General features: G+C 51.7%; 1 protein-coding gene across 6 annotated transcripts; it reads left to right on the top strand.

The window, feature by feature from the left end:
* The first annotated feature begins 422 nt into the window (after positions 1-422).
* CRYBA4 (crystallin beta A4) lies at positions 423-10,543 on the top strand. Of its 6 annotated transcripts, none has more exons than XM_036276871.1 (7): positions 423-446; positions 4,111-4,161; positions 4,787-4,905; positions 4,992-5,060; positions 6,664-6,805; positions 8,477-8,619; positions 10,212-10,543. In XM_036276871.1, exons 2-7 carry the CDS (start codon positions 4,123-4,125, stop codon positions 10,357-10,359), a joined length of 660 nt encoding a protein of 219 aa, XP_036132764.1. In that variant the 5' UTR covers positions 423-446; positions 4,111-4,122; the 3' UTR covers positions 10,360-10,543. The 6 variants fall into 6 exon arrangements, with proteins under 6 accessions (XP_036132764.1, XP_036132763.1, XP_036132765.1 ...); XM_036276870.1 differs by lacking the exon at positions 423-446 and adding an exon at positions 3,464-3,511; XM_036276872.1 differs by lacking the exon at positions 423-446 and adding an exon at positions 3,681-3,703.
* The last annotated feature ends 9,239 nt before the right edge of the window (positions 10,544-19,782 follow it).

Genomic DNA, 19,782 nt, shown 5'->3' with positions numbered 1-19,782 from the left:
AGTCTGGCAGACAGCAGCCCTATGGTCTGGGGCACAAAGAGGCAGCTAGCTCAGCAAGCGCCGGGCGTGGAGTTGGGGGCCCAGAGGCTACAGCCTCGCCTGGGTTACTGCAGAGAGAAGCACTTTTCATTGTGAGCCCAGCGTGCACAGCACACACGCCTGGTTCTGCCCTGAAGCCTCACTCTACCCCCCAGCCCGGGTGGGGCCATGGGGTCCCCGCCGGCTGCCAATCCTGGGCCGGGAAAAGGGGGGCCCCTGGAAGGTGGGAAACCTGGATTTGAGTCCTGGCTCAGCCACTGCGTGCCACGTGGCTTTTGGCAGGTGTCTGTTCTCCAGGGCCTCTGACTGCGGTTCCGAGCAGACAGTGTTCCCGCCGGATGCTGGGCAGGAAAGAAGGTGATGATGCGCGAAGGAGATGGGAAGATGCTCTGTAAAGGCAGCTGCGGGTACAACGTGCACAGCCCCACTTACTGGGTGCTCAGCGCGGCACCAAGTGCCTTACCCTTGCCATCGTGGTCAGTCCCCAGGACAACCACCTTATTTCGTACTTTCATTACACCCACTTCACAGATGAGCGAAGCTAGAGCACAGAGAGGGCAGAGCCAGGAACTGGCCCAGACGAGGGGGCCTGTATGCTTCATTCTCCTGATGTTTGACTTTGGCCCTGGCTTGATTTCTTGCTTGCTTATTTATTTATTTATTTATTTGTTTATTTATTTATTTATTTATTTATTTTTATCCTCACCCAAGGACATTTTTGCATTTATCTTCAACCAAGTTACGTGCCCTTAATGGGAACCAAACCCGGGACTCTCCAGTCCGCGGGCTGACATTCTAACCACTGAGCAAAACCGACCAAGGCAATTGTCTTGCTTTTAGATACAGAGGCTAGGGGATCTCCCTGTGCTCAGTGGGTTAAATATTTAAAGCCTGGGTCCTGTTCCTTTGCTCACATTGGCCCCAGATTCCTCCCCTCACTTTTTCCTGTCCCACCTGTAGACCCTGTCCCCATCATTTGGCTCCAGGACAGAGCTGGTGGCCAGGAATATGACTGCCCAGCTCGAGCTTCCTCTGGAGGCCCTCAATGCCACCGCACTTTGTCCACCCCGGGGGTCCAGTACCTAGCACACGGCCTGGCACAGAATGGGACCTTGATCAATACTGGGGGGCAGAGTGGTCACAGTGGATCATAATGAAAGGTGGGGTCCAGGGGGAGACAGGAGAACTGAGACGGGGAGAGGAAATGGGGACACTGATTAGAAGTGGAGAACGACAAAGAAAGGCGATGGAGACAGAAATACGGGGTGGGGCGTGGGGCAGGGGAGGGAGCAGACAGTGAAGGAGAGAGACGGGGAGAGACAGAGAGACAGACACAACAGAGCAGTAGACTCAGAACAGTGGAACAGACACCAGAGGTCCTGGTCCAATTCCCTCATTTCACAAATGGAGAAACTGAGCCCAGGTAGAACTAGTGACTTCACACGGTCACATGGTGTGAATTCAGTAGAGCTGGGGTAGATGGGACCCAGACAACTGTCCAGGTGGGCTTGGGGGAGAAGGGGTTTGCTCAGGTTCCTGCCTCTTCTACAGAGGTCCAGGGACCCGGATTCCCCTTGGAGGCCAGCTGTGCCTTGAGATCACTGTGCTCGGGCCAGCTCTGTTTTCTGCCCCTCCACCCTACCCAGCACCCCCTCAATTCCCAGGTGCTTCCTCAGTCTTTCATCTTAGGCCAAGGCCTGGGAGGCAGGCAGGAACCACAGGATGGGACAACCACTGGAATGGGGCCAAGACGCACGGGTGGTGGGGGGCCACCCACAGGTCTGGGCTGCCAGGCCAGGCTGTCTGGGGCAGTTCCCTGTCTCCGGGGCTGCCTGCCAAAGGGTGGGCGCAGAGGTGGGGGGTGGCCCCCCATGCTGAGTGGCTCCACTCTGAGCACTTTGCTGCCTTGGCTCCTGTAACCCTCACTGTGATGGTGGGTCCCTGGGATCAAGCCTATTGGCAGACAAGGGAACCTAGGCAGCTGCCTTTCGCTTTCTCAGCCTGTTTGCTCGTCTGTAAAACGGAACGGGGAAGTCACATCTTTTTAACGCCTGGAACGAAGCTCTTACAACGACACACTCCTGGTTTCATATGAACGAGGACTTAATTGTAATCACGTTTATTATTCGCAATGATGATGACGGTGATGATGGAGGCACCGAATGCCTTTGATGTTCCAAGTGCTGCTCACGTGTAATCCACGTTTCCCTCGCTATACCCTTTTCTCTTAGGCTAAACCGATTTACTTGCACCCATTTTGCACATGAGGAAACTGAGGCTCAGAGAGATTAAGTAACGCGCTCAAGGTTATCCAGCCAGCAAGAGTGCGATGCAAACCCAGGCAGTCTGGCTGCAGAGGCTGCATTCTTAGCCTTTTATCTTGGCGGCAACCCTACATCAAAGACATGCATTTGATGGGGCTGCTTTTAATGTAGCCCTCCCAGAGGGACAGATGTTGCCACTTTACAGGCCACGGGCTGAGATCAGACATCCTCCAGCCACCCAGCTGTTCAGAGGCAGGACTGGATTTCCCCCAGAGTGGTCTGGTCTCTGCCATGCTCTTTCCTATGCAGTGAGGGCCTCTTGCAGGTCAAATCAGAAGGTGAGAGTGTGGGAAGAAGGTGCACAACACCAATGCTACGAACCCTGGCTATTTGGCAAGTGTGCTAGAGTTTGCAAAGCATGTTCGCACCCACCACCTTCTTTATTCAGCCCACAGAGCCATCTGAACTTCTCTTTGGGCGTTGCAGACGCTGGAGGCCTTGGCCCAGCCCACCTTTCCTGCCTTGCTGCCTTTGTTCCCCTTCAGGGTCCCTGAGCTCCTGTCCATCCGGCTACCAGCCTCTTCTCGTACACATGTCCCAAGTTCCCACCTCTGCACTTTTGCTTAGGAAAGTATTTTCTTCCGACTCACTTTATACAAATCCTCCTCACCCTCCGAGTGTAGTTTAAATGTCACCTCCAACAGGAAGCCTACCCTGATTGCCCCAGTTGAAAGAGGAAGGGGAAAGGTGTAGGCATTTGTTGAATGTTTATTCTGTGCCAGGCATGTGATATAACATCACAACATCCCAGTGATGTACTTTATTCTTGTCTCATTTTATAGGCAGAAATTGAGGAGGAATGACCTGCTGCAGGTCACACTGCTAGGAAGGACCAGGTTTATGGACTCCTTGTCCAGTGCTCATTCTCCTGCTCCAGTCGGGGTCCGTGGAGCTGATTAAGGCTGACCTTCCTCCTCTTGCCTTCTTTGTGGCTGACCCCTGAGGGAGGCCACCTGCCCCTTTCCCTCCCAGCTGAAGCCAGTGGTGCTGACATCTTTCCAGTGGGGCTCCAGCCAGGGCTGCCTTTTGTTCCCGAGGCTCACTTGCTGAGTCGGGGCTTTGTCTCCCAGAGGCCCTCTTCCCTCCCTGCCTATAAGAGCCTGACCCCGGCTGGTCCCAGGTCCGGTGTGTTCTGTGGGTCCGTCGAGGTAAGTCCCAGGCTTGGAGAAGGGGTGGGATCCAAGCTCTGAGTGACTTTCCTGGGAGGAAGGGGAGCCCAGGTCCCCAATGCTGGAGACATCACTTTGTCCTCCTGCATGTCTTCCTCATCCTAACCCAGGCCAGGCTCCAGACATCAAGACTAGTACCTGCGGCCCTCGCTTAAAGACAAAATTATTCCTGTAGTCATTGCTTCAATTTCCACATTCGAGTCACCTGTTTGGGTCAGGCGCTGTCTTTGGGAGGCTCTCTTAAACTGGGCACCTTGGCACTTGCCAGGGCGATGCATTCACCCCCTGCCGGCCACAGCCATTTCCCCATAGTGAGCAGATAAAGCAGCACTGATCGGGGCTCAGAGGCAACGGCACCCCGAGTGGATGAGTTCCCAGATGGTGATAGGAAGGAAGCACAGGCAATGGCGTTGGTCGCAGATGGAAAGGGAGGGAGAGGGACAGCCCAAAGCTGCGCTTTGCCCCTAGCGCGGGCACATCCAGACGCCATCTGGACCCCGATCCCTCTTACTCTAGAAGTCACTGTCCAGGAAGACAGCAGAATCGGGGCTAAGGTTACCATGTTTTCTCTTGTGTAGGAAGAGGGCAACATGACCTTGCAATGCACCAAGTCGGCGGGACACTGGAAGGTAGGAAGAGGCATGGGAACGCCTGGGAAGTGGGGGGGGGGGGGGGGGGCAGGGCAAACCCAGGTGCAGGACACCCTCCATCCCACCTCCATTGAATCTCCACTTCACCTCGGGGTGGGGGGTGTTGCGAGGGCCCTTTCACAGAGGATGGAGTCAATGCTCAAAGAGAAGAAGGGAGTTGGCCAAGGTCACACACAGGGCCTTGAACTTAGGTCTTCTGGTCCCCAAATTTAACCATTACACCCTGCCAGAGATGGCAAACTGGTGATTGCAAAGTCTTTGGCATTCTGTGTGTTTAAAAAAAAACAATCTTAAATTTGTCATCTACTTTTAAAATTCTGGAGGGTCCATAGAAAAGTCCAGATTGAGTGATTGTCTTCAGAAATCCCAAGTCGGCCCGCATTCCCACATAGCAACCATAGGTGGCGCTGTGCAGAGCAGCCATTTCCACAGGGCGTGAGCGCTCCGCATCCCTCCATCCCTCCCCCTTCTGCCTGCCTGGCTGCTGGAGGCGGCTGAGCTTGCAATCCCGCTCTGTCTATCCCGCCCAGCCCGAGTCCCGGGCAAGCCCCTAACCTCCCGGCCCCAGGGGACTGACCCGGGCTCCACCTTCCCGCTGTCCTAGATCGTGGTGTGGGACGAGGAGGGCTTCCAGGGCCGGCGGCACGAGCTCGCGGCCGAGTGCCCCAGCGTGCTGGAACTGGGCTTCGAGACCGTGCGGTCTCTGACCGTGCTGAGTGGAGCGTGAGTCCGGGGAAATCTGAGCCCGGAGGGGGAGGGGAGGCAGGAGGGGATCTAGAGAGGGGGACCGGGACTGTTAGACGTTTCAGGCCTCTGTTCCCAGGCTCTGACTTCCCGGTGGGTCTGCAGGCTGTGGAGCACCAGGTCTGCGGTGGAAGGTAATGTAGGTTGTACGCGGGCCCACGATCCTGCCCACTGCCCGAGATGTTCCCACGATCCTGCCCACTGCCCGAGATGTTCCCACGATCCTTCCCACTGCCCGAGATGTTCCCACGATCCTGCCCACTGCCCGAGATGTTCCCACGATCCTGCCCACTGCCCGACGACACTGCCAGGGCTGGCCTGGAGGGTGGAGGGCGGCCCTGAATGCCCACTTTGGGCATAAATCTAAAAGCAACATCACTCGCCTAAAATAGAAGGTAACTATAAAAATACCGTCAAAGGAATGCTGTTCATCTTTAGTTGAACATTGTTGTTTGGGTGAAGCTCTGAGCGATAGGATATTTTGAGAGATTGATGAGGTGTAGGAAGGTGTTTAGAACACAGAAAGTCGGCAGGTACTGACTTTCTAGATCAGCACCCTTGCGTAGAACCTTCTGCAAGTGATGAAAATGTGCCTCTGCACTGTCGGGTTGGGGACCACGGGCCACATGTGGCCGCGGAGGGTTTGAAATGCAGCTAGGGTGACTGAAGTCCCGAAGTTTTGATTTTCTTTGGAATTTAATGTTTAAGTTAAAGTTTGATTGGCAACATGGGGTTAATGGCTACCATATTGGTCCGAAGTTTCTAGAAGGTTGGAGAGTAGGTTGGAAGGAGAACGTGTTCTCTCCATGTGACCCGGAGTCATTTCATGCTAGGCCAGTGGATGCCACCGAAGGTCATCTTGAGTGGCGTTAGTGCATGTCACATCATGGTAAACATTCTGTTAGCTCCCGCTTCATGCAGGTGGGGACTGGGGCTCAGGTGGGAACAGTGACCTGTGCAGGGGTATGTCCAGCAGCCAACAGAGTGGGCCAGAAAGGAGACAACAAGCTCAGGTGGACTCGGACGATGCGTTACTTATACAGACAGCAAGTGCAAGGCCAGCCTGGCGTTAGCCTCCTGTGTGCCTTGTCCCATAGGATGGCACCAAAGCAACAGGGGCCATAGGACAGCAAGAATGGTGGGTACCCTGCTGCCAGGGGCCATTCCATGCTTCAGCTATCGGCGGTGCTGTGCCCTCGGGGTGGCGAGGTGGAGAGTCCCTTATCTCAAGGGAACCAGAGGCACTGCCTCAGGAAGCCTTCCTCAGGGGAGGGACGTGGGTGAGACCCGGTCCGGCAGCTCCTTGCAAGACTGCCCTCTCATGGTCCTGGAGGCTCGCGTGGAATCCCACCAAGGCTGGGATTAGCCTGGGTCGAGCCTGCCCACCTGGCCTAGAGGGACACCGCCAGGTTGCCAGGCAGCTGTGTGGAGCAGTTTCCTTACCAATGGAACACATGGCAAGTCCATGGGCTGCTAGGTCTCAGCTTGGTTTCTCCACCTCGGGCGATGGACAGCTGGAGCAGGATAATTCTTTGTTTTGATGGGGCTGTCCTGGGATCCACTAAATGCCATTTGCAAACACCCTCTCCCCCGCTCCTCCCGGTATCACAACTAAAAATGTCTCCAGACTTTGTTGAATGCCTCCCTGGGGGGCAGAGTCACCCTGCATGGTCGCCGTCGGTCTAGAACTCAGGGTGAGGGGTCTCTGATCCCTTGCACTCTGCCCTCTGCCCGCAGGTGGGTGGGCTTTGAGCATGCTGGCTTCCAAGGGCAGCAGTACGTGCTGGAGCGGGGCCAGTACCCGTGCTGGGACGCCTGGAGCGGCAACACGGCCTACCCTGCCCAGAGGCTCACCTCCTTCCGGCCTGTGGCCTGTGCTGTGAGTCCTGTTATCGCCTCCTCCTACGGGCCGAGCCCTTCCAGGGGGAGCTTGGGAACCGGATGCCCCAGAGTTCAGTTTCTCATGTCACTTCTTCAAGCTGCGGGACGCGGCAGCCCTCCCCTCTCTGAGCCTCGTTCTTTGTTGAAAATCTTGCAATGGGGCCCTAGTACTTATGTTGTGGGGAAGAAGAATGTTTAGCATCTGGCCAGAGGCCGCCACACACATTCCACCCATCACCACTTTGGTTATGAGAAGAGCAGCGCCCGGTGTGCTTGGCGTCTGCTCTGTGACTCAGGGATGGGGGGTGGGGGTGGGGTGGGGAGCCAGAGATGGCAGGCGAGGTAGGGGAAGGCTTCTATGTCCTGTTCCCGGTTCATGATCAGTGCTGTTTATGGGGTATGGATGGAGGCGGGCATTAGTATCCTCATCTTCCAGATGAAAAAAAACAAAACAAAACTGAGGCTCGCCCTGGCCGTTTTTGCTCAGTGGTTAGAACGTCGGCCCACGGACCAATGAGTTGCGGGTTTGATTCCCGTCAAGGGCACATACCTCGGTTGCGATTTGTCCCCAGCCCTGGTTGGGGTCCTGCAGGAGGCGGCCACTCAATGTGTCCCTTTCACACCAATGTTTCTCTCTGTCTGTCTCTCTTCCTCTCTCTCCCTCCCACCCTATCTGAACAAAAGTGGGAAAATGTTCTTGGGTGAGGAGAGGGGAAAAAAACAACAAAAAACTGAGGCTCTGAAAGGTGTATTTTTTTTTTTCTTCAAAAGCAACTTTTAATAATTTAAAATCACACAAGGCACACATATTAATCATCTAAAATTTAGGGAAAACCCTGCTATGGCAGAATAAAAAAATAAAAACCACTCATACCCACACCTCTGAGGTAGATATATAGAGATGTAGCTACACACACATATCATTTTGTTATAAAAATTAAATCACGACAAACCAAAGGCTTGGAAACCCGCTTCTCTCACTGGGCAAATATATCACAGTGAACCTCCCAGGTGATTAAATCTAATTTACAACATCATTTCCATAGCTCCCTAGAATTTCATTTTGTGAATAGGGTCATTTGTTCATCTGTTACACAGACGGCCCAGGCTTGGGCCAGTACGGGGACCCACCGTGGACAGACACATGCAAACCCTGACTTCACACAGTTCATGCCTTGGGGTTTCATTTACTCCTCAGGACAACCCTGAAAAGCAGATGTAGTTAGTTTTATTTTATGGATTTGGAATCAGGTGCAGAGATGCTGGGTGACACACCTAAGCTCAGTCAGCTGGTCAGTGGAGAGCAGGATTCGAACCCAGATCTCTGTGCCCTTCTCTAACGTGGCACAGTACACCAGTTTACCTCCTGGTCCCTGTCGTTGGACATTCAAGTTGAGTCTTTTTCTTTTCTTTTCTTTCCTTTTCCTTTTCCTTCCTCCCTCCCTTCCTCCCATCTATTATCACCAAGTCTTATATTTGTTCCATGATTATTTTTGTGCAAATTTCTGGAAGGGCAAATGGAATACCTCTTGTAAGGTTTCTAGTGCCTGTTGCCTTATTGCCCTTCCAGCAGTTTGCAAGAAAGACTGATTTGGAAGCAAGGGCGGGGCAGGGGTGGGCAGCAGGCTCCTGTGCACCTGTGGTCTGACCCTGTTCCCTGTGTGTGCAGAACCACCGAGATTCGAGGCTGACCATCTTCGAGCAAGAGAACTTCCTGGGCAGAAGAGGAGAGCTGAGTGATGACTATCCCTCCCTCCAGGCCATGGGATGGGATGGCAAGGAAGTGGGCTCCTTCCACGTCCAATCGGGGGCGTAAGTGGATCCCAAGCTCTGGCAGGGAAAGGGAGGATGTGGGAGGATTAGGGACACCTCCTTTGACAACCACGTGCTGGGGACTTTGGGGCTGTGATGTCCACATTCCAGAGGAAAACACTGAACCACAGGGAGGTATCAGGCAGAATTTCTGGGACTGCAAACAATGGGCACCCAGATCAAACTGACATCAAGACCAAAGGATATTTACTAGTTCCTGTAATTAGCTTCAGGCACAGCTGGATCCAGGTGCTTCAGCAGGGATCTTTGTCCCCTTCTCGCTTTGCCCGACTCTGTGGCTATCTTCTCAGGCAAGTTCTTACTATGTGAAGGCAAGATGGCAGTTTCATCCTTACCTTTCATCCAGCCCCAGAGAAAGTGTCTCTTTCTCAGTGATTCTACCAAAGGTTCTAGGACAGGCTCTTACTGGTCCAACTTCGGTCATGTGTTCAGCTCTGAACAAATCACCATGCTCACAGTCATAGGGTGCTCTGATTGGCTAGGCCTGGTCACATGCTCACAGCTAGAGTGAGCACTTTCCCACATTGACTGAGAGGGGGAGGCTGACAGGGTCTGTCACCAGAAGAGCCGAGTGCATGGCCAGCCATAACCCAGAGGTGGGTCACCCAGCTTAGTCCAAGTCCAACAGCAGGTGGGTGACTGAATCCAGCTTCAAGCCCAGAACTGAGTGACCCTTCCCACCCTTTTCACATAGGAGATGGCAGGTGAAGGCTGGGATGTGAGGTCCCCAGACAGGGAGTGCCTTTGAGCCATCTTCTGAGGTGCCCTTTGGCTCCTGGTAGGCAGGGGTGACGGTGGGAGGTAAGTGAGGGAGGGCTTTTGTTTTTCAATTTTTTCAGACATCACCGGAGAATTACGTTGTTTCAGAGTAGACCGGACCTCTCGTGATTCTTGAGTCTACGTCCCTCTTACAGAAAGGGAAATGGAAGATAGAAAAATGAGATAGCAATTTTTGTCCAGTCCTGGACAGCACAGGGGCCAATGAACCGAAAGAACAATCGCATTTTTCTTGGAAGTGCCTCAGGTTAGGAGCAGGAAAGAATAGGACTCCATCCATCCATCCATCCATCCATCCATCCATCCATCCACCATCTATCCATCCATCCATCCATCCATCCATCCATCCACCCAGCATTTACTGAGCCCCTCCTCTCTGCCAGGCACTGTGTTGGGCGCTGGAAAGAACAATGAACCAGGCGCACACATCCCTGTACCCAGGCGCTTACTGCATGTTGAGGAGGAGGACATTTTACAAATAATCTGTTAATTACCTAATTACATGAAGTCTCCAAAGGTACAATAAGGGACTATGGCCTAATTGGGGGAACAGCTCAGACCACCCTGATGAAGTGATAATTGAGCTGAGACCTGAATGACAAATAGAATTGGCTGAGCAAAAATGGCTAGAACGGTGTTCCGGGAAGAGGGCACGGCATGATGAAGGGCACATGCTGGGCACTGAAGGCAGGCCACGATGGCTGGAATGTTTGCAGCGTGGGCCTCTCTGTCCTTGTGTCCATCACCACGCTGGTGCCTCTCTTAGGTAACAGTCTCTCCCTTCCCTTCCCCAGCTGGGTTTGTTCCCAGTTCCCGGGCTACCGGGGTTTTCAGTACGTGCTGGAGTGTGATCACCACTCGGGCGACTACAAGCATTTCCGGGAGTGGGGCTCTCATGCCCAGACCTTCCAGGTGCAGAGTGTCCGCAGGATCCAGCAGTGAGCAGCAGGCCCAGCGGTGAACCTGTGCTTGTCTGGGACAGGAGCTGCGGAGGCTGCCACCTGCCCTTCTCTCTGCCCCCGCCCCCGCCCCAGCTCAGCGAGCCCAGCACCCGTGCGCCAGCTCACGCGTGCGCCGTCAGCACAAAGAACTAACAGTAATAAAAGTAATACGAAAAGGTCCAGTGTTAGCGTGTGCTCCTCAATGCTATTAATCCTCTTAAAGGCCCAGTTTTTAGCGTTGTTAATTTCCTCTATTATGTGTCTGTGTTTTAGTTCACTGAGTTTTGATCTTTAGTATATTTTTCTTTCTGTTTACTCTGGGTTTACTTTATGTTTTGTTTTTACTAGTTTATTTTTATTGATGGATTGATTTTTAGAGGAAGAGGAAGAGGAAGAGAAACACTGATCTGTTGTGCCACTGATTGATGCATTCATTCGTTAATTAAACAATTATTTTAAATATGTTTTTATTGATTGTTTTTTAGAGAGAGAGAGAAAGAAACATCGATGTGAGAGAGAAACATCAATCAGCTGCCTCCTGCGCGTCCCTCACTAGGGATGGAGCCTGCAAACGGGGCATGTGCCCTGACCGGGAATCGAACCGGGACCTCTCAGTCCATGGGACGAGGCTCGATCCACTGAGCCATACTGGCTGGGCCATTGGTTGATTCGTGTATGTGCCTTGACCAGGGATCAAACCCACAACCCTGGTGTATTGAGATGAAGCTCTAACCACTAAGATACACAGCCGGGGCCTTGTTTCTCTAGCTTTTTTTTAATCCTCACCCGAGGACATTTTTCTATTGTGGGAGGGAAAGAGAGAGAGAGAGAAACATTGACATGAAAGGGACACATGGAGTGGCTGCCACCCGCACAACCCAACCAGGGCCGGGGACAAACTGCAACTGAGGTACGTGCCCTTAGCGGGAACCGAACCCGGGTCTCTCTGGACCGCAGGCCCACGCTCTAACCGCTGAGCCAAACTGGCCAGGGCTGTTTCTCTAGCTTTTAAAGGCAGACTCTTGAGTCACTAAGTTAGCTCCCCGCCCCCCAGTCATTTATGACTAGCACTTCGTTAGTGCGTCCCACAGATTATAATTGGATGTGTTTCCATTACCATACAGTTTGATATTTTCTGGTTTCCCCTGGAATTTTTTTCTTTGACCCATGGGTTAAGATATGTTATCTAAGTACTTGGGGTTTTCCTAGAGATTTTATTGTTATTGATTTGTTTTTCCAGTCCATTGTGGTCAGAGAACAGACTCAAGATGTCAGTAATCTGGAATGATTTGAGACTTATTTCATGGCCCAGGATTTGGTCTATTTTTTTAAATCTTCACCCAAGGATATGTTTTTATTGATTTTTAGAGAGAGAAACATTGATGTGGGAGAGAAACATCAACTGGCTGCCTCCTGTACACGCCCCAGCTGGGAACGAATCTGCAACCTGGGTATGTACCCTGCCCAGAAATTGAACCCCCAGCCTTTTGGTGTATGAGAGAACGCCCCAACCAAGTGAACACTGACCACGGCATAGATCGTCTATTTTTTATAGACTTGCAAATTATTTAAATTATGCAGATATTGGGTATAGTGTTCTATAAATGTTGATTAGGTCAAGTTGGTTGACAATGTTGGTGAGATATTTCTACATCTTTGCTGATTCTTTATCAGTTACCAAGAAAGGGATGCTAATGTCTCCTACTGTGGTTTGGATGTATCTGTTTCTTTCTGTTTTGTCCATTTCTCATCCTGATTTCTCCCTTTAGGAGTCCGATGCTCTGTTATTCGATGCCCCTATATTTATGATTTCTGTTTTCCAAATAAAATTGTTCCTAGATTGTGTTTTTAAAAGCCATGCATGGAGAGACCTAGGGCTCTCCCCTAGGAAAACACTTGTATTCCTTTTCTCCCCGACCCTCTCTCTCTCTCACACCCAGGGGTCTCATTTAGTACCCTCCACCCTCCACCCTCCAAAGAAAGTCTTTGAAACAAAGAAATAGATTTCCATTCCACTTGCTGCCTGCGTGGGGAGATCATATTCATTCATTCTCTCTCTCTCCTTACCCTCTCCGGGTTCTTTATTATATAGATTATCTTTAACAATCACGAGCCATCTGGCCCTCCCCGCACTACCTTCCTCTACCATAACTGAGTCTTATCGAGAAAGGAAGAGGTGGGGTTCTGAACAGACTGCTGGGAAAGATAACATTATCTGGCTCAGGAAAGGGAGGGATGTGGTTAGGAACATTTGCGCTTCGTTTTTAACCCCTCGTTGTATCACCCCGTTCATTCCGATGATCATCGGCCTGGGAGCTACTGCGCACCAGGCCCCGGGGGATGGTAAGCCAGACACATCGGGTCCTCTCCCTCACCGCAGTGGGTGGGGAAGGCAGACAGTCTGTCGTGGGTGGCAATACCTGTGATAGGAGCTGTGATGGGGGAAGTGTGGGGTGCAGGGCTGAGAGAGAGGGGAACGGACCTGGGACGGCTGGTGGGAGATGCCGGTTCTGCCTGGTACCTTCTCACCTCCAACCTCCCCTCTGAGCCCCAACCCTGGATATCCAGCTGCCTGCCCCCGGCAGCCCACCTCCGAGCATCCACTCAGCTCGCAAGCACCAAGCACGCTTTGCCACGGTGCCGGCCGACTTTGGGAATAACCCATAAATCCTCTCTCTCACACCCACCACCCAGCCACTGGCACATTCTGCTGGCCGGCCTTCCAGACGGACCAGGATGCAGTCACCATCACCGTGCCCGTCGCTGCGCTCGGGTCCGAGCCAGCCCATCCCTCTCCCTCCTCAGTCTCTGCTTCCATCTCGCCCGGGAATAAGTGGTTCTTCACTCAGCCGCCAGAGCGTCCTGGTGACAGTGTAAGGAGGATCTCGTCACTCCTCTGCTCAAAACCTGCCCACGCTTTCCATCCCTCTCCAAGAAACAAACCAAAATATTTTCCCTAGTCCTGTGAGGCTGGCCATCGTCTGCCTCCACCACGGCCTCTGACCTCACGTCCCGGTAGTGACTGCTCCTTAACACGTGCCCGGAGTGCCCTGGCCGGTGGCTCAGTCGATTGGAGCACTGTCCCATATACCGAAAGGCCGCTGGTTCGATTCCTGCTCAGGGCACATACCTAGGTTGCAGGTTTAATACCTGGTTAGGGCGAGTATGGGAGGCAACCTCTCTCTCAAAACCAATAAACATATCCTTGGGTGAGGATTAAGAAAAACAAATACGTGCCGTCCAGCCAGTGTGGCTCAGTGGTTGAGCTTTGACCCTTGCACCAAGAGGTCGCCAGTTCAATTCCCAGTCAGGACACATGCCCAGGTCGTGGGCCTGATCCCCAGTCAGGGGCACGCAGGAGGCGGTCAGTCGATGTTCTCTCTCATCGATGTTTCTATCTCTCCCTCACTTCCTCTCTCTAAAAATCAATAAAGGAAATTAAAAAACAACAACAAAAAAAACCCCCACTTGTCAAGAGTTTTTCTGTTTGCCAAAACAAAATACCACACTGGATGGCTTAAACAACAGACATTTTTTTTTTCTTCCCACAGTTTTGGAGGCTGGAAGTTCACGGTCAAAGTGCCGGCGGGGTTGGTTTCTGGTGAGACCTCTCTCCTTGGCTTGCAGAGGGCACCTTCTCACTGTGTCCCCACATGGCCTTTCCGGGGGCCTCTGTTGCCTCTTCCTTTTAATAAGGACTCCAGTTCTATAGGGTTAAGGCCCCACACTAATGGCCTAACTTAATTATGTCTTTGAAGACCGTCTCCAAATGCCATTATATTTTGAGGTACTGGGGGTTGGGACTTCAACATGTGAATTTGGGAGGAAATATTTCAGTGCATTGCACCAGGTTTATTTGTACCTGAGGTTTTTGGTTCCTGCTCTTCCTATTCCCTCAGACATTTCCCACGAAACCTCTCATTTAGAGTCAAAGGTTTATAGGTGGTCAGACCAGAAGGGAACCTTCTGGACCAAGTCTAGTGTCTCTCAACCTTTTCTTCATTATTGCCTTCTCTCCAAGGAGTCTTTCCAGATATTCTTTTCTGCATTGCCGCCTCCATGCAGCTGAAATACCACGTTGTAAGGTGTATTTCTGTCTGTCTGTCTGTGGTTTGTACTACATAAAAAGAGTAAGATGTTTTGTTTTTTTCTCCCCAAGAACCAAATTTCCTACTTGGGGGCACTTCGCACCCATTGAGAATGGTCTGAGGTCTTTTTTACATCCAGGAAACCTAGGGAGGGATGGGGACTTGCCCAGGGACATACAGTGAGTTAGAGGCAAAACCAGGATTAGAACATGGACCTGCTGACATTCTCCAACTCAGCCCCATCCATCCATCCATCCATCCATCCATCCATCCATCCATCCATCTGACAAACATTTATAAAATGTCTACTATGTACCCGACACTATTACAGGTGCTGAGGATCTAACAGGGAACACAACAGATAAAGATCCCTTCCCTTGAGGGATTTATATTCAGGTTGGGGGGTACAGATGTTACCCTCATACCTCCATGGCTCCTCAGCTAGAATTTACCACAGATTGTTTTGCAGATATTGTTACTTTGTTTCTTGAAAAAAAATTGTGTTCAATGGGTTTGGGTATTGTTGATGTCAAAACTGCAGGACTTCTCAGAGGCTGCAATAGTTTATATTATGAGTCTCTGGAAGGGAGAATAGAGTATTCAGAGTTTCCCAAACTTATTTGACAACACAACTATTATCTTTTTTTTTTTTTTTTGGTGGAGCATCTTGCTTGATAAATGATCTGAGGAACTTAGGTGAGAAATGCTGGGGTTAGCTGTAATAGCCATTCACAGCCTAGTCTGAATTAGTTGTGTATGATTAAGTTCTGAGATTCAGCAGATCTTTAGGAAAAGGTAAATGTTGTTATGGGAGTAGGGGTACTGTCCTGCAAATAGTCTCATGGTCAGTTCTACAAAATTAGGAAGAAATAGGGGTGAGGACCATTTGGAGAGAGGGCCTGAATTCAATCTCTGTCGATTTGGGGGCTTTGCTGAGATCTGGGATGGAGGCTGGGCTTGGCTTCCATCTTCCAGCCATCTTCAGATGGGTCTTCTCTCTGAGCCCCTGAGACCCTGGAAGACACCAGGTGTAGGGACAACAGTCTGACCCTGATAGCTCTGGGTTGGCACCACCCTCTAGGAAAGAGGCCATCACAGCCCTGGGTTTCCCTCCTGGGCTTACCAGCCTGTAACCTCAGTCTCTTCATCTGTTAACTGGGAGAACACAGTACCCACCACCCTGCTTGTGGAAAGTTAAATGACGTTATTATACATGCCTGTGTCACGGACCTGTACATGGTATTTAGTAAGCTCTCAGTAAAGGTTGGTGGAAGTTGTTGGTATCCTTTTCAATATTGTTATTAGTATTATTCTGCCTTTCTCTGCCCGTTTGCTTTGATAACACCCCATGATCACCCCAATCTCCTTATCTGGGACATGCCTTCTTCATGACGATGATGATGATGATGATGATGATGATATTGGTGATACAGATTGTGCGGGTCCCTTTCAGATGGGATATAATTTAACCGAAGAGTAACTCCTTGACATTATTATTATCCCTTTAAAACCCATCAGGAACCTGAAGCTTAGAGGCTCAGAGAGATTAAGCAACTTGTCTGGGGCCACCCAGAGTGGAAGAGCATTGAGCTCACTGTGGGTTGGACAAGGTTTTGGAAAAGATGATGGGAAGGTGGGTTTATGTCCTTCTTTTAAAGAGTTAAGAAAGTAGCCCTATTCACTTTAGTATGAATAATGGGGGAGAGTCTCATCTATCACAGGAAAGCCTTGGATCCCTGGGAACAAAGCAGGCAACATTTTATGAATGAATGAATGAAGGAATAAATGAATGAATGAATGAGAAAGCCTCATCGGAATAGGGCCAGCCGCAGTCGGAGCCAAGAGTGAGGCCAGTAACCTTAAAAAATGGGACCCCAGACATGTGATGATGGCCAGAGTGACAGGCAATGAAAAGATGATTTGTCAGGGCCGATTCCGGGAGGGGAGGAAAGAAAGCGTGAAATTATTTTTTATATCTTGCCAGGATACCAATTTTCCTAGGTTACAAAGGAGAGGGCACTTGAATTATTGATGGTGTTTGTTCAGAAATAAGTGGTAAGCACGGAACACCCATCTTCCAGAACACCGCACTCAGCCACAGGACTGATCACGGGGTCCAGGCCTGTCAGTCCCAAACCAGTGTCCTGCTGGCCCAGAGGGGGAAGGCACTTGTTCAAGGCTACACAGCCAACGGTGCCTATTGCTGCTCCTTCGAGCCTCAGCATCCAGCTGCTCGCACTTGGAGTGGGCAGCGCGGCACAGGAGGCAACGGCAACTTGGAGTCTCACACCCCTCGGTCTGAATCCAGGATCCCAAGTTTCCTGGATAGGGTGGCCTTTGGGGGCCTCACTTTGTCACCTCTTCACGGAGGGGCCTCTTCACTTCAGGGGTGGAGGAAACGGACACCCGAGAAGGTGCTGCGGAAAAGAAGAGGTGATGTCACGAGAGGCTTCTCGCTCTCCTTCACCCCCTCCCGCTCTGGTCCCCTTCACCTGGTCTGCCCAGTCCTCTCTCTTGTCCTCAGGTTCTCTCATGCCACCTCGCTGAGTCACTCCCCCAGGAGCAAAGAAGCTGTGGCGGTGGCGTTGCTGGACACGGTCGGATGAAAGGAAAGAAACCACCTAGAGTGAAGGGGGAGAGCTGGAGATCTTATGCCATCTTGGGTGTGTTTATGGGAGGGAGGGAGGGAAGGAAGGAACAGAAGCGAGAAGAGGAGGGAGGGAGGGAGGGAGAGAGGATGTGTTTTTCCTGCACACCCTCGGAGAAGCAGCTGGATGGAACACCTGTTATTACTAACAAGGACCAAACAGCTGGCGATTACTATTGGTCACAGCTCATCGCCACAACCCTTTGTAGAAAGGAGAGAGAACCAGCGTCCATTGAGTGTCCACTCTGCGCTGGGCACAGGGCCAGGCACGCACACGTCCACTATGTCTGAGCCTTCAGCCACCAGGGGGGAGGCCCATGTCCCCACCTCCCTGCTGCCTAACAGGGAAATGAGCAAGGGAACCCCCCCCCCCCCCGCCTGGTCCCAGGGGGTGGGATGGGGAGTGCAGGGTGGATCCTCACCCATCCCTACTTCCTGTGGCCTCTGGTTACAGTTGCCAATTACAAGATTAGTGGAGGGGAAATATCTCCAAGTTGGGGAGGTGCTTTCTTTCCCCACCAGGTGCTTCTGAATCTTGACACAGAATGTCAGGGAGGCAGGCCTGGGGATTGTGACACTGTCCTCCTTAGATGGGGCAGTCTGCTGTTTTGACCTCTGGGGTGTTCAGCAGCTTCTGGGAGGAGTCCCAGTTCTAGTCACCTGTCCAAAGGGGTGGACCTGCCCTGATTCCTGAGGCGAGGACATGACTCAGGTCTGTCCCATAATAGTCACCACAACTGGGCCAGGGATGGGCACATGGCTCGATTCAAGCCAGTGAGAGCCAGCTCTGGGATTTTGGTTGGAGCCTTCTCGAAAGAGAGGCTCTCTCTGTGCTGGCGTGTGGAGTGATAGGGTGTAAGCTTGGAACTTGCCACCAGAGGCAGCCTGGGAGCAAAACCGGTGCAGGGGACCGCAGGGGCTGGATCGGAGACAATGGGTCTGACCTTCCTAGTGCTTTTTCTCACATGGACCAAAAAAACCACTCTCCCTGCTTTTTTTCAGCCTAAGACATTTTAAGGCTGCCTTCTGTTATTTATATTTGAAAATGGCCGACGCCTACTCCCCTAAACCCACCCAGGAAACAAAGAGTTTACCACTTCCCCTCCTGTCCCCAGCTAGGCGCCCCGGTAGCCTTTCTTTCCAGGAAGGTGGGCCCCTTTTACTTCTCCCCCACAGCTGGGAAACTCCTGGTCCTTTACCCTCTGAATATTCTTGGTGTTAGCGACGGTGATCACTCTCCGCCCCTGTCTGTTTCCTCTTCCTCAAACAGGCATATTCACCCCCTTGCTCAGATGGGAAGACTGAGGCCGAAAGTAGCACATTGATGTGCTCATGTTGGCACAGAGAACCGGGGACTCCTGAGTCTCTGTCCAGGGTTCTTCCTTCTAGCCCGCTGTGGGGGAGTCTGCGGAGCATGAGACTGATTTCTCTGTTGAGATTCAATCAAAAGCTTGGCACCAGCTGGCTGTTTCTCAGGCCCGGCCTGGCCCCTCCCACCACCCCGGCCGCTCAGGTGCGCAGGTGGTCTTCCGTGCTCAGAAACCTCCTCCTGAGACTTGCGCTGCACTGCCACCTGGTGGTAACACAAAAATACACCCTCCAATGTGCTGTCGGTAAATTGTTCTGTCCTGGGGCTCTGGGAAAGGGGCAGGTGAAGAAAGGGGTCAATGGGCCAGTTCCTGGGAATTAGAAGTATAGGAGTCAATGAGAAGGCCCGAGATTCCTTTTCTGTTCTTAATTCTTGCCACTAGTTTCTTTTCTCCTCGTACACCTTGGAAGCTTGTGAAACTAACTACATTCCCCTTTTTTATTGGCTTCCAGGATGCTCAGAACCAATGTCCACAGGGTTATTGGAACTCAAGTCCTGATTCCATATTCCTTTCTCTGGCCTGATTTTTCTATTTTATTTTCTATTTAGTCTTCTGGCTATGCTGAGGACATCTTTTTTTTTTTTTTTTTTTTATCCTCACACAAGGACATTTTTCATTTTTTGTACAGATAGAATGGGAGGGAGAGAGAGGAAGGGAGAGAGAGTGAGAAACATCGACTAAAAGGGACACATCGAGTGGCTGCCACCCGCACGACCCCAACCAGGGCCGGGGACAAACTGCAACCGAGGTACGTGCCCTTAGCAGGAACCGAACCCGGGTCTCTCTGGACCGCAGGCCGACGCTCTAACTGCTGAGCCAAACTGGCCAGGGTGAGGACATCTTTATAAACCACATTAAATCCCCTCTTTTTTTGGGGGGGGGGAGAACTAATCAGAATTATACATTCTTAAAGAGCTGCCAACTTTCAGCCTCAGTTTTCTCTCCTGTAAAGTGGGCATATGACTCCCTGCCTTGCAGGGTTTCGTGTGGGTTGCAGGGGATGCTCAGTTAATATGAGTTCCCACTCTGCTTACCCTCTCTTCACTCCCCAGGGCTCTTTGCTGCTTGCTTAGAGCAGGCTAAGAGGTAAAGGGGATCCAAAGAACAGATTGCTTTATCCCCCGACCCGCTCTGTGCTCTGCAGGCCCGCTGGGGGCCCCTGCTGGAGCCTGGTGCCCCGAGCCGGGCCCCTGCCTGCCTCCTGCAGGGCTGTTGACCTCCCCAACCCTCCGCCTCCTGACTGCAGGCGCCGCAGCATTCCCTGCTGGTTTGCAGGGAGCCCAGATGCATCTTATAAATAAAGAATGTACTGTTCTGCA

The sequence above is a fragment of the Molossus molossus genome, unplaced genomic scaffold (assembly GCF_014108415.1).
Source record: "Molossus molossus isolate mMolMol1 unplaced genomic scaffold, mMolMol1.p scaffold_m16_p_22, whole genome shotgun sequence".
In the NCBI taxonomy this organism is placed as follows: domain Eukaryota; kingdom Metazoa; phylum Chordata; class Mammalia; order Chiroptera; family Molossidae; genus Molossus; species Molossus molossus.
This window is presented reverse-complemented; position numbering and strand designations above follow the sequence as displayed.

Coding starts and splice junctions, on each gene's coding strand:
- CRYBA4 (XM_036276871.1), top strand. CDS start 4,123: ATGACCTTGCAATGCACCAAGTCGGCGGGACACTGGAAG. Junction 5,061..6,663: donor CACCAGGTCTGCGGTGGAAG/GTAATGTAGGTT, acceptor CTCTGCCCGCAG/GTGGGTGGGCTTTGAGCATG. Junction 6,806..8,476: donor TCCGGCCTGTGGCCTGTGCT/GTGAGTCCTGTT, acceptor CTGTGTGTGCAG/AACCACCGAGATTCGAGGCT.